Here is a 13,062-nt window from a genome sequence, read left to right as displayed (position 1 = left end):
CAAGGTGCCCGTCTGGGCCTAGTGTTAGTTCTTGGACCCTGGGTCGTTCAATCCCAGATGCTTGGGAATATTGGGATACAGCGGCAAAAGCACATACCATTTACAGGTCCAGTTGCAGAGACAGTGTATGAAGTGAGAGACACTTGAGACATTATTAAGGCAGTGTTGACAAGTTAGTCTAGTTTGTTCTTTAAAAGCCAATGAGGTATTAATACCTGGTTAATAAGCTCATCCTGTAGTACAAAGTTATCTAGCCTCATTCTCCAAGTCAGCTGCTTTCCATTGATCAAGAAAAAAGAAAGAAACACTGTTCTTATTTGGTCTAGTTCTTTCTTGCTTCTAAATTTGGCTAACATACTCTGGCCTCAGGATAATATATCAGAGGTACTGATCAGAGTCTTTGTCTTAGAATCTCAAAGTAATGTGTTTTCATAAAAACATTTTTGATTTCCTGCTCGTAGGCATAAGAAGTACCCACCAGAGAAGGATAATGTGAAGCAAGTTGCTCCTACTCTAGGAGTGGCCTCTCTTGTTCAAACAGAATAGAACCTGAAGGTTCTGTTGCTAGTCAGGACCAATGTGCCTTTGCCTTGCACCAAGCTCTCTATGTCACAAACAATCAAGGAACCATCTCTGGCTGTACAGATGTAGTTGCTTATTGTAGCCCCAGTGAAAGAACATGGGAGCCAAGATCTTGCTAATTGTAGTGAGCCTGCCTGCATTGTGAGTGTCAGATGATTTGACAGGACTGACATGCAGCTAAATGGAATAGGAAAAGACACGGCCGTGGACTGTTGGTCCATTAGTTTGCCCAGGCATCTTGTTTTACTAAGGAGCTCTCTAATGGTTTCTCGGCAATAATTACTCTCTCTCTTCCTCATGGTATTCAACATGACAGGCACTTGCCAAAGTCACAGCTAATATATTTGCACTCTAACAGGCCCCAATGCTGGGTCTCCTTGAGTACTTTGGCTAAGATATGAGTGATGTCTATGCTTTTTTTTTTCCTTGAGAAAAATCTCTAATGCAGAAGACAACTGTTTTATTTTGGATATTAAGCAGGTATGTGGTGTGGCATGAGTGCTTGAGAAAAGAAAATGATGCATTAGCTGTGAACTCCCCATTGTATGTCTTGTGTATTAGTAGTTGATGATATTGAAACAGAGGAAAACTTTTATGGGCTGATTTACTTACACAGTGATAATTCAGACTTGATCCAGAAGCACAGATAGGGAGGGGGTTTCCATAGACATGAACTTCCAGGCAAATGTCTTGAAAGTACACAGTATGGGATGATTCTTTCATTTCAGATGATGTGCAATCGGGAAGTAGTTTTCCTACTTCCCACACTTTCCTCCAGTTTTTTAAACCAAAGAAGGCATCTTAGAGTAATTTAGCTTAAAAAAAATGTTCTTCAGGTCACTTCTTTTTGATATGTAGTTGATTTCCCCTATAGCAAGATTTACTTTTTGGAAGTCAGTTTGAACTTCTATATTAAGTATTTTTGTTTAGTTAATAATTATTGGATTCTTTTGAGATTCCTAACACAGTTTGTTAGTGTATAGCTTTGGAAAACAGTGTATGTCATAGTCCTGCACAGTGACATGATCATTTTTCTTACAATCTTTGAATGGTATGGTCATAAAATAATCCTTGTGCTAGAAAATACAAGAGGAAGAAGAAATACATGCGTAGAGGCTATGCTTTGGGTTTCAGTGTCTCTTCTTCATATTCATGTATTTGTAGGGGGGTGGTCCTACTCAGAAGTTTAATCAGATTAAAGATCCCTGTTTATTTTTAATTTTTTATTTTTTTTTAAGATCCCTGTTTATAAACTCTTTAGAGGGGTGAAGAAATAAGCAACAACTCGATTTCAGATACTTATTTTTTCAACATACACCTATCTCTTAGAACAGTTTCTTACTTTTTAAAAAAAGTACTTATGTTTTGCTGTATCAGAAAGAAGAGAAAAAATCTTAGAAACATATTAAGCATATGATGAAATTGAAGGGGTTCTGAAGAATCCTTTAGAATCTGTTTTCTTTGTGCAGGTACCAGATGTTGATGTTGGCAGCACTTATGAGGGTCACAGGACATTTAAAATCACTAGGCTGGGGTGAATAAAATTCCAGGTCTGTTGCACTGAAAATTATTTAAAACTTGTGTTTGTTTACTCAGTGGTAAGTAGTACAAAAAGCATTTTTTTCTATATGAGTGTGTTTTAAACAGGTACATTTGACATACATACATGATCAATGAAAATGTTTAAAACACATTTGTGTCCCAGGGGCTCCTATCACTGCAGGCCGCTGGTTCCGTTGAAGTCCATTTTCACATGTGCAGAGCTGATCACGCTGCACTTGACCTTCCTTGTAAGTTATTTGTTTCATGTACTAGAGGGCTAAGGCTACATAGCTGTGCAAGAAGGGGGAAAAGGCGTACGTGCTACACTTAGGTAGTATTTCCTTAGTGTTCTCTGACAGTAATTTTGAGAAGAAAAGAGGACTTTTTATGCCCACCCCCACTTTTGGGACTGAGCTAAGTTTCTCATTGATAAAATAATTAAGAGTTTATAGTTTCAATGCTAAAATAGAAAGTAAAAAACTGGTTTTGAGGAACAAAACCAATTCCAACAGGGGGTACCTCTCTGTACTCACTGTAGATTCTTATTTATTCTTGTTTTATGGGTGTCACACTTGAGTAGTTAGGTTGCCTCCTTTCTTAGTTTTCCAAAGGAGTTTAATACATAGATCCTCCAGTTTGCCTTGTTTCTTTAGTTAGGAGTTTGAACCAATGCTGTAAGTGCAACGAAATCCATTTCTTCTAGTCTGTGTTATCTATCTTATTACCGTCCATTACGATAGTATTCCAGCTTTCTGTGGGAAGGGAAGTATTTTGAATAGTCTGTCAGAGGAAATGGCTAGGAGGAAAAGCAGATCTCAGCAGCTCTCATTTCTGGGATTACGGCTGACTTCTTCCTTTTTAGCACACCTTTCAGGTTGTGTATAATTATACAGAGTGGAAATAAGAAAAATAGTATGTGTGATGAAGTTAATTTTTATACACCAAAGAAGATGTTGCTTGTTCTGTTTGTAGATCCTGGTGCCTTGGTTTCATTCAATGACAAAGAGAGGTGTGGTGTTATTTGTGCTCTCATGTCGCTAAACCTCAGGAACATGCCAGGACATTTAGATTGAATTGTTATGTGAACATCACTGAATAGTCTTCACAGTCCTAGATGGTGTGGCCTGTTCCTTAAGGTTATGTGATACATTATCTTGCTCCTAAGTCTCAAGACTATACAGTGTATTTCTGTTCTGCATATTGAAGCCAACCAGAACAGATATTTTTATATTTAAAAACATCTGAACACAGAAAAGATACAAAAAGAACACAGTAGAGATGCTGAAAATCAAGCATACATAGGGTGCACTTGTATGAGTGGAGTTTACAAACCTAAAGCCGTGGGTAGTTGGTGAGTGAATGGTGTGTGACTTTGAGGACCTGGGGCATTATAACAAACTACTGTAGACTTTGTAAGCCCTCTGCACTTAGTTCGGTTTTTTAATTAGTTGTATTCTTTATTTACATTTCAAATGTTGTCCCCATTCCTGGTTCTGCTTTCCCCCAAAACTCCCTAATCCTTCCCCCCTCCCCCTGCTTACCAACCCACACACTTCATCTTCCCTGTCCTGGCATTCCCCTATACTAGAACATCTCGCCTTCTCAGGACCAAGGGCTCTTCTCCCTTTGGTGTCCAACAAGCTATCCTCAGCTACATATGCATCTGGAGCCCTGGGTCCCTCCATGTGTACTCTTTGGTTGGTGGTTTAGTCCCTCGGAGCTCTGGGAGTACTGGGTAGTTCTTTAGTAATTAATCAAGTTACTGAATCTTTGCATTTTATAAAACTTATTTTTAAATGTTTGAATCTTATACTTAGATTAATATATGGATACATTGTACAAGATTATTTGACTGTTGTCAAGACATTTTTCATTTAAAACCTTTTTCTGATTAAAAACTAATATAAGAGCTGAAGTCTAAACAATGTCAGGATCATATCTTGTCATCCTGGAAAGTCGTCCGTGGGTGTGACAAGATGGAGATGCCCATTTGCGTAGCACCGTCTCTCAAGCCCTTCTGAGGACTGCCTCCTCCTCAGGCACAAATGTGTCTGTAGTAGTTTTTCTGGTTTCTCTCTTCTTCTTCTTTTTAATCATAGATTTATTTGTAAGCAGATAATTTACCATCAATATTTTGCTCCAACAATAAGGCCTTTGTTTTCTTGTCCTTCAGTTTCTTTTTTTTTTCTTTTTCAACTATGTGTACATTAGATCATCTTATAAACATTGCTTCATGTCAATCTGTGGGACCACCGTGTTCTCATGGTCCATTGTCAAATGAAGCATTGTCTGAACAAGCTAGCTGTCACACACAGCCATTTGATGTTTAGATTGGTAGTGTATATAGCCACAGATCCTATATCCATAGGGTTTCTGATCACCAAGGACAGAATGTTTTAAACTGATGTATTTTAACTTACCATTGCTGTGATAATTACGACATAGGTCTTTTATATATTATATACATACCTATGTATGTATAAATTTATTATATTTACTTGTATTTATATTGCTAATCAGTATACTTATGTAAAGGAAACAGACTTACATGGTAGGCAGCATTGAGGGGGAATTTTAGAATGCCTTTGTCACGTCTGTAGTTTAGTGGAGTGTGTAAAATAAACAATGCCTACTGTGTGATGAATGCCAAAGAGCTAATCAATTATGGATATTACTCCTGGTTAGAACTCATGTAAGCTGTCCTGTATTATAGTTACTTGGAAAGATGTATAGAAGCCTAATGTTTTGAGTGGGTAAATTTGTTTTGTAACCTGTGAAATGTGTTCCTGGGGATAGTGCATCTAACCTCTGAACTTTCCACTCATTGTCTATGCAGTGAGGATTCCAATAATGCTTTTCTTTTGGATGATATGAGGATATAGGAATACCTTTTGTAAATTTATATGCAGTTTGCTAATTTACTAATGTATTCTTGCCAAATGACCTAAATTAGAAGGAGGGTGATTTGGATCAAGTCCCTGAGCTCACTGTCTAGAGTCAGATTACATTTGTCCATTCTACTTGGAAGAGGTGTGTGTGTGGGGGGGGGGCATCAAAGATGTATGATTTTAATCTTATTTTTGTTAGAGGCTATGACTACTCTAACCCCCATAGCTTCAATTAAAAAACTTGAAAATAGTTCATTTTCTATTCTAATTACTTGGCAGAAATTTAGAATAGCAAGAAACTAGTAACAACCAAATCTTTCCTTTGCACTTACAGATCAACAGAAGAGATTCTTGGGTCCTAGAGACCAAAGAAAGAATCAGCAGGAATGCCCAGGGTGAATGATGGATTGCAGAGCCTGGCTGGTAATTACTTTCACTGAGCTAAAACATTAACTTGATACATGGGAGCAAGGCCAGATGAAAATCGGGAGGTGGACCTCTTCCTCCCCTTGGAATGCCCATACTTGCCTTGTGGAGGTAGTTGTTTCTTTGGTGGGAGAGTCCAGCTCAGCTTCCTTTCCCGAGGCTCAGCATGGAATTTCGTCTACCACCCCGGTAGACAAGGAGTGGTACCCTTGTTTTGGCCATTGTAATGATAGGTGTTTAAGTCATCCTGCTTTCTGAGATGGCAAGAACTCACAGTTTCTCAAGACTTTTCAGTAGGATACCCGATAACAGAGAATTTCTCCTCTTGGGGTTCAGCTTTTTTGTATTTTTTTTTCATAATGTGGGCTCTGGAACCCACATGGTTGATAAGCATTTTAGCATTAACTTAGCTTTTGGAATTTTGTAACATGGCTACTGAACAGATTCCTTACACTGAGCTAGAGAATACTGTTCTCTTCAGAAGAGCCAGGGGATATTTTTAATGACATATAATAGTTATTAATACTTCACTACTTTGCTATCTAGGAAAGATTGTGATGTGCTTATGACACCATGTATGTTTTCATTCATGCATGGTTTCAGATGGCCATAGAATGTAAAGTATGTGAGAACTCATTCAGTGCCACTGTGCTCTCTGTGACTACCGTCTCAGCATACAGTACACTTGAACTTGAATTTTCTGAGTTTAAGTTGATTATTACCTCATGGGAATAATAGTTATTGTTTTGAGAGACTTAGAGTAGATTAGATCTTAAAATCTATACTAAAGATAGAAATGGCACTAGATGATGAACTCTCCCGTATTGTTTCTTTTATTTTAATCATGCTCCATTTCTCCAACCACGATGTTTTGTGCTGGTCAGGAAGTTCTCTGTTGTGTGCCATATTGTTGAAAGTCTAACTTTCTGATATCAGAGTCCATGGTTTCTTGCCATCCGCCGAACAGGCTGACCTGAACATCTATTGCCATGCTAGCCACAATGGGTACTTACTAATCTAGCCGGCAATTGTGGGCATGCACTACAGTCAGTGAAAAGGATGCTTATCAGTCATGTTGTTTTTGACATCCATGGAGAGCCAGAAAGGCAGATAATGGATATTGAATTTACAGATGCTCTATTTCTAATGTTAGATTGTGTTTTGTGTATTTATGAGTTAGTTATATTTCTGACATATAAACATTTCTCACATGTGATTTTACAGATATATTCTCTTGCAACAGACATTCTGTGGAAGCATGATTTTGTTGTTGAAACATCTACCATTCTTTGCTTTCTTAGACGTCTGAATTGAAGGTGTACTATTTTGAGTATCTATAAATACTCAGTCTAGCTAGCATAAGCGTTTAAGTTGAAAGGCTTCAATTATAAAAAAGATTCCTTTAAAGAGCCGATTTTTGTGGAATTTTTAAGTAACATGAGAATATTATTGATAAAAGGAACTTTTATTAAACACTGTTAGTTTCTGTGGGATGTACTTGTTGACTCATTGACAGCATGGAATACTGGTTTGGTAGTTTATCTATTTTCTTTACTTACGTGCTTTGAGAGTTGGTGTATTGTTTTTTCAAACCTTCATTGTCACAAACTTGGAGCACAGGGCTGGAGATGGTTCAGTGGTTAAAGACACTGTTCCTCTGGAAGAGGAGTAATCTGGGGTTTGATTTCCAGCACCCAGGGTGGCTCACAACTGTCTGTAACAGGCACTCGTGGTGCACATATATCTATGTAAGCAAAGCACCCATTCACATAAAATAAAATAAATGCAATTTTTGAGTGAGGGTGCTATCTTTTTTGAAAGATTCCTAATCTTGAAGTGACCTGTTCTATTTTTTTTTACCACAACATTTTCCTCAACCCCATTTCCTATATTACAGAAGGACCAAGTCATGGCATAAGGAAAATTGGAAAGTTTTTGTTTTTATACTAGCATTTTCTGTAGTTAGACTTGTAAATCATGTCTTTACTGGCTTCTATAAATCTCAGGCCCTTGGGAATGAAACCCATGACGTGTCTTACTTCAAAAGGTGAGAAAACAAGGAACTCAAATGTTCTCTGCAGCAGAGCTGTGTTCATGCCCCTCCTTAGCATCATCACCTGGGGAAGTGAGGAACAGCATTCCCATCCACCTCTTACTGGGAGTGGCTTGCATGGCTTGGAGGAAGCTTTGGGACTGAGCAGAGGTTTATAACTACTGCTGTCTGGCCTTCCTTGACCATTGTTTCCCCTTCCAGGATTCCTGTAACTGTCAGCTGATGGTTCATACTCCCAAATGTTTCTAATACTGCAATGATGTCAGAAGTATTTTTTTTAAAGGCTAGGATTAGCAGTTACAGTTTTTCTTCAAACATCTTTGGAGTGGAGAAACTTCTGTCAAACGTGGAGCCCTCTTTTCCTCTTTTCTATCTTCCTGCAGTTTTCCCACTTCTTTTGCTAACTTATTCCACCTACATTGCTTTGGAATCCCCACCCTACAAAAATTAGTCAACATTGATTATATCAATTATACTCTGTCTCCACTTTGGCACCACTCTTTCTGTGGATCTTTATTGAGCATTGCATCTTCCTTAAGTTAGTTAAAGGCCTCAGGGAGGTTGAAAATTGGTCTAGACAGTGGATGAATCCTGTGAAGGGTGATTCAAGTCTTGGGGTTTTCCTGAGATAGGTCCTGATTTAGACCTGGTAATATTTGAATGCCTGAGGTAAAGGCATTAAGTGTCAGAACAGATGCTTCAATGGAAAGAACAAGCTACAGGGCACAGGAAGAGAAGATGATTGTGTTCTGTAGGGGGTATGTGCTATATAGTTCAGCTTAAAATTAAGAAAGACTTCATACATTTACATTCATACTTGTTTCCATGCTTAGGGTAGATGCTGTCTGTATGACATAGGAGGGTGTCTGATAGGCTCAGAAGCTTTTTACTCTCTGGCTTTTAAGGTAATAGGATTTCATCATTGTCTTAGTCACTTTTATATTCGTGTGTTAAAATACCATGACCCAGGTAACTTGCAACATTTTTTTGAGGTTCATAGTTTTAGAGGGTTAGAGTCCATGACCAGTGTGGTAGTGCGTATGGCATCAGGAGGCAAGCATGGTGCCTGGGGAACACTCTTCCATTCTTGGTCAGAGTGCAAACTTGTACAGCTACTTTGGAAGTCAATATGGATGTTTCTCAGAAAATTTGGAATTGATTTACTTTAAGACACAGCTATACCACTCCTGGGCATATACCCAAAGACACTCCATCTTACCACAAAGACACTTGCTCAACTATGTTTATAGCTGCTTTATTCATAATAGTCAGACTCTGGAAACAACCTAGATTTTCCTCAACCAAAGAATGGATAAAGGAAATATACACTTAAACAATGGAGTATTACTCAGATGTTAAAAAATGACAATGTGAAATTTTCAGACAAATAGATTAGACTACAAACCAACCAACCAACCAACCAACCAACCAACCAACCAACCAAAAATACCATGATCCTTAGCAAGGCAACACAGACCCAGAAAGGCAAGCATGATATATACTCACTTGTAAGTGGATATTAGTTGTTAAGGATAATCAAACTGCAAGTCAAAAACCCAGAGAGGGTAAGTAACAAGGAGAGAGGACTGTGGTGGGCGTGGGTACATGGATCTTCTGGAAAGGGAAAACAGAATTTGTAGGTGGACCAGGGGCAGGTAGGAATAGGAACAGGATTGACACTATTTTTCAAGGAAAGGAAAAGTTGCCTAATCAAGAAAGGACAGTTCATTTATCGAATACATACATACATACATACATACATACGTACGTACATACGTACATATATACATACATCATGCAAAATTCATTGACTGATCTAAATCCCTATATTCTTCCCTCAACCCTAATTCCCCATAGCAAAGACTTACTACAGAGAGGAGTGGGCCATACTGGAAAGTGTAAAATTAATGATAACATAGACTATTGTTCTGATTGCTTTTGTTGGCTGAGAAATTCAGCTTTTTAAAAGCTGGGTTGAGTCTTACAGTAGGAAAATAGTTCCCTGTCCTCTGATCTTTCTGTTATGTAATGGTAAAGTGTTTTCTTAGCCACCGCTGGATAATGATGCAACTGTCTCTTTTACTTCCACAGAACAACCCCTTCACAGTTTTCAAATAGATACTTAAAAATAATCAAGGCAAATACTTGTACCTAATGTGAAAACACTGATGCCTATGCCTGCCCCGTCTTTCCTGGGGGCATGTTGTAGACTAGGAGCATGAAAGCCCTAGCTCTCAACAAAGAGAGAGATGCCTCGTGATTTTAGTCATGGAGATGAACAGCCTTGAGAGTAGGCACTGGACCAAGTTTTCTCCAGTGCTTCCTGAGAGGAACTATGCTAGGAGAGGGTAGTGATTACTTCCTATCTGAAATTTAGAAAATTAACTGCTTGCAATAAGGCTGTGGAGCTCAAAAAGGCAATGAGACAGCCCTACCTTCTGAGGGAGACTCTTACCACAGTAAGAGGCCGAAGCTGTGATGGATACCCAACACTGGGCATCACCTCTGACCTACTGTTTTATTATCTTACGTTCCCTTCCTGGAATTCGCATCCTCGATGCAGAAGCTACAGAGCTACCATCAGCTTATGCTGGGTCTGCCTGCCATTGTGAATTCTGACTCAAAACGGAACATATATATTCCTCCTTCTCTTCTGTCTTTAGGTTGCTGGCCAGAGCTAAATATGCTTTCTCTAGTCCTTTAGGTCTCCTTTTCTTTAAAGCTTTTGTGTCTGCCCTGTAGCTGTTATCTGCCAGGTGGCTGACCTCCATGTTGGCTTAACTCAAACCCTTCCCTGTTCAATTCTGTGACCGCTGCTGAGGTTTACAGCTTACCTGCTTTCAAGTTTCTCTTTTCAATTTTAGTAAAATTGTCTTTGAACATCTAACAACAAGAAGTCACACCATGCATTCCATTTCTATAGAATTTATTTATTTATTTATTTATTTATTTATTTATTTATTTATTTATTTATTGTTGCAATACTTGGTTGGCAAGCTCTCCTTTCTGGTGAGATGGCAAAGTAGACAGAGTTTTCCCCACATGGAAGCCCACTGATGGTGAAGTTGCCTTATTAACTGCCTTGATTTTACTTCTTGTGTCACCTTCATGGAAGATGTGTTAGAGTAAACCGTTATTATGTCTCCTGCTGCTTACAAACTGAGTCTCTTTTTCTCAGTCATCTTACTTCTGCTTTGGGTTGTTATGATGACAGAGGAAGCATGTTTTGAGAAACATGAAAAGCCATTGTCATTCTGAGAGCAGTTAGTTAGTTTTCATTGTGTTCCTTTAGCCTGCCGTGTTTGCTTTAGTGTCTGAGTTTGGTGACAGTTCTGTTATTATATTAAAGATGTTTCCTGCCATACATTTTCCATTTCAGTTACGAAAACTCACTTTATTTCCTAAGATGAATTATAATTAGGATTGTTTGGTACTGAGACTCTTTTCCTCACTTAATACCCCTAATGAGATACAAATGTTCTAAATGTCCTTATGAGCGGATTATATTTAGAGAGGAATCCACTTATTTTAGTTAACTAATCCCTTTGCTCCTGTATCACACATCCTTATTAGGCCCTCACGTTCCTGCTCCTTATGGAATTCTTGTGAGATCAGACCTCTGCAAGCAGTATGATTAACTTTCAGGGTCAGAGGTATTGAAAATGTCAGTGGAATTTGTTGATGCTCCATACCTTGTTGTAACAGCACTCTTCTTAGACACATTAATGATAAATACAAGACTTTTTCTAGTCTTACAAAGCAAATTTTTTTAGTGATCTTCTTGTATTTATGTCAGTTTTCCATAGAATAAAATAATGGACTTATTTTGAATTTTTTTCACTCTGTTCTCCTGCCACCCTTAGTATCTTGGAATGGTTTTTCTAACTCAATGGGTCATTGTTTGTTGTACTTGATGTCCCAGGAGAGCAAACTGTGTGTGGTGTTGAACATCACTAAGTGATATCTGTGCAACATCTAGGGATCAGTACTGGGTACCCTTCCTGATGACTGTGTTTATTTTGTACAGAAAGCAGAGAGAAATAGCATTTTGAACAGCTTGATTTGTAAAGTTGCTTTTTGAGTTCAAATCCTGGCTTTATTGCTTACTGTTGACCTATCTGTAGATGAATTATTGGACTTCCTTATTCTCTGGCATTCTGCTATACATACAGGTGATTATAATGCTACTTGCCTTGTGGGTGGCTACGAGGATTCTGTGAGCACATTAGAGAATAGTACCAGTTGCAGTCGCTGTGTATATTTGTATGATAGTGTCTGGTTGAATTTCTACAAGTATTGTCTAATATTATTCTCTCTTGGTCCATTCAACCAATGAAAAAATATTACTGACTTTGTAAAAGGAATGTCATAAAAATATAATAGTACCCATAATTTTGTTACTGGTATCAGAGTTGGAATTGTAGGACAAATTTCTTCTCATCTATTAATCTAGATGGAATTGCGTCTTCAGGAACCTCCCCACTTCTTTGATTATTATAAGATGTAGGAAGGTACTCAAGTTCTATTTCTTAAATCTGTGGTGATTCAGTTCGTTCATTTTAAAATTACTTTAAGTATAATTGTTTCTTCTTTTACATGACTTTGGCTTTTACTTGCCATGGTTAATTAACACCAGTTCCCTATCAGTAGAGTCTAATTATATCAGAAGTCATGTTAATGAGTTATGATTCACTGTATTAGTGGTGTTAGTTCTTTCTTTTGGTTTATGAGCAGACAGGCATGTAGTTATGTTGTCCCCTTGTCTTTGATAAACTCATGTGACAGGTCAAAAGAAGTGATAATAGAAAAGAAATCTGTCAAGAAAGCTCAAAGTGAAGCAAAGAAAAAGTATTCACACTGAAAATAAGATTTGAACTAATTATAAACAGGATTCCTGGAACAGGGTAACTGACCAAGGGCACATCAAGGCTCTCACTGGTGTCAGAACTGTGTGGAGTTGGGAAAGCAAAGAATTCATCAAGCCACAGAAGAGCTACCTAGTGAGCACTATGCACTGTTCAATATAGTGTTCTTGTTTGTAAATTAAACAACACACCTTGAAAGTACCCCTATGTGATAGAGAAAATAACGTCTATTCTCCTGCCTGTTATTGGCAATATTTTTCTCACCCCTGTAGTTTAGTCTTTTTCCGGATGTGATACAAATGTAAATCATACAGTGTGTATTTGTAAGTGTGGTGGTTTCATTTGAGATTCATGTCTGTTGTTGCATGTAAGAACCTTTGGGGTTTAAGCCAAACTGTAAGACTTGCCTGAAGATAGAGTAGGGAGGGCTCTTATTGTAACCTGGCTAGGCTCTGGTCGGGAGTACACATTCAACATGCAGCGTGAGTCCTGGCTTCAAGAATCCTGTGGGAGCTGAAACATGTCTCAGCTGAGGCCCTTAGGAGCTGCCACAGGTGATGGGGGGGACTGGCCTAGTGTGGTGAGGAGAGAGGATTATCCAGAGGTGAAGCCCAGCAGGCTATGGAGCATGTGAGGAAGTTACTTTCTCCCATTCTTCTCTGCTCTTTGCCTAAATTACTTTTCTGGCATTACTTTTCTGATTTTG

General features: G+C 38.4%; 2 protein-coding genes across 67 annotated transcripts in view; one reads left to right on the top strand and one right to left on the bottom strand.

Annotated features, from left to right (window-relative positions):
* Positions 1-13,062, bottom strand: part of LOC127696398 (uncharacterized) — an 837,478-nt gene that overhangs the window by 162,517 nt on the left and 661,899 nt on the right. The window lies entirely within an intron of this gene.
* The window catches only part of LOC127696390 (ubiquitin-conjugating enzyme E2 G1-like), a 167,488-nt gene continuing 159,766 nt past the window's right edge, over positions 5,341-13,062 (top strand). For all 50 annotated transcript variants that reach the window (XM_052199054.1, XM_052199053.1, XM_052199056.1 and 47 more), the window contains exon 1: positions 5,341-5,435. In XM_052199054.1, the coding sequence (XP_052055014.1) occupies positions 5,399-5,435 (37 nt within the window). In that variant the 5' untranslated portion in view covers positions 5,341-5,398. The remainder of the gene's footprint in view (positions 5,436-13,062) is intronic.

Source organism: Apodemus sylvaticus, chromosome 11, assembly GCF_947179515.1.
Source record: "Apodemus sylvaticus chromosome 11, mApoSyl1.1, whole genome shotgun sequence".
Lineage (NCBI taxonomy): Eukaryota > Metazoa > Chordata > Mammalia > Rodentia > Muridae > Apodemus > Apodemus sylvaticus.
This window is presented reverse-complemented; position numbering and strand designations above follow the sequence as displayed.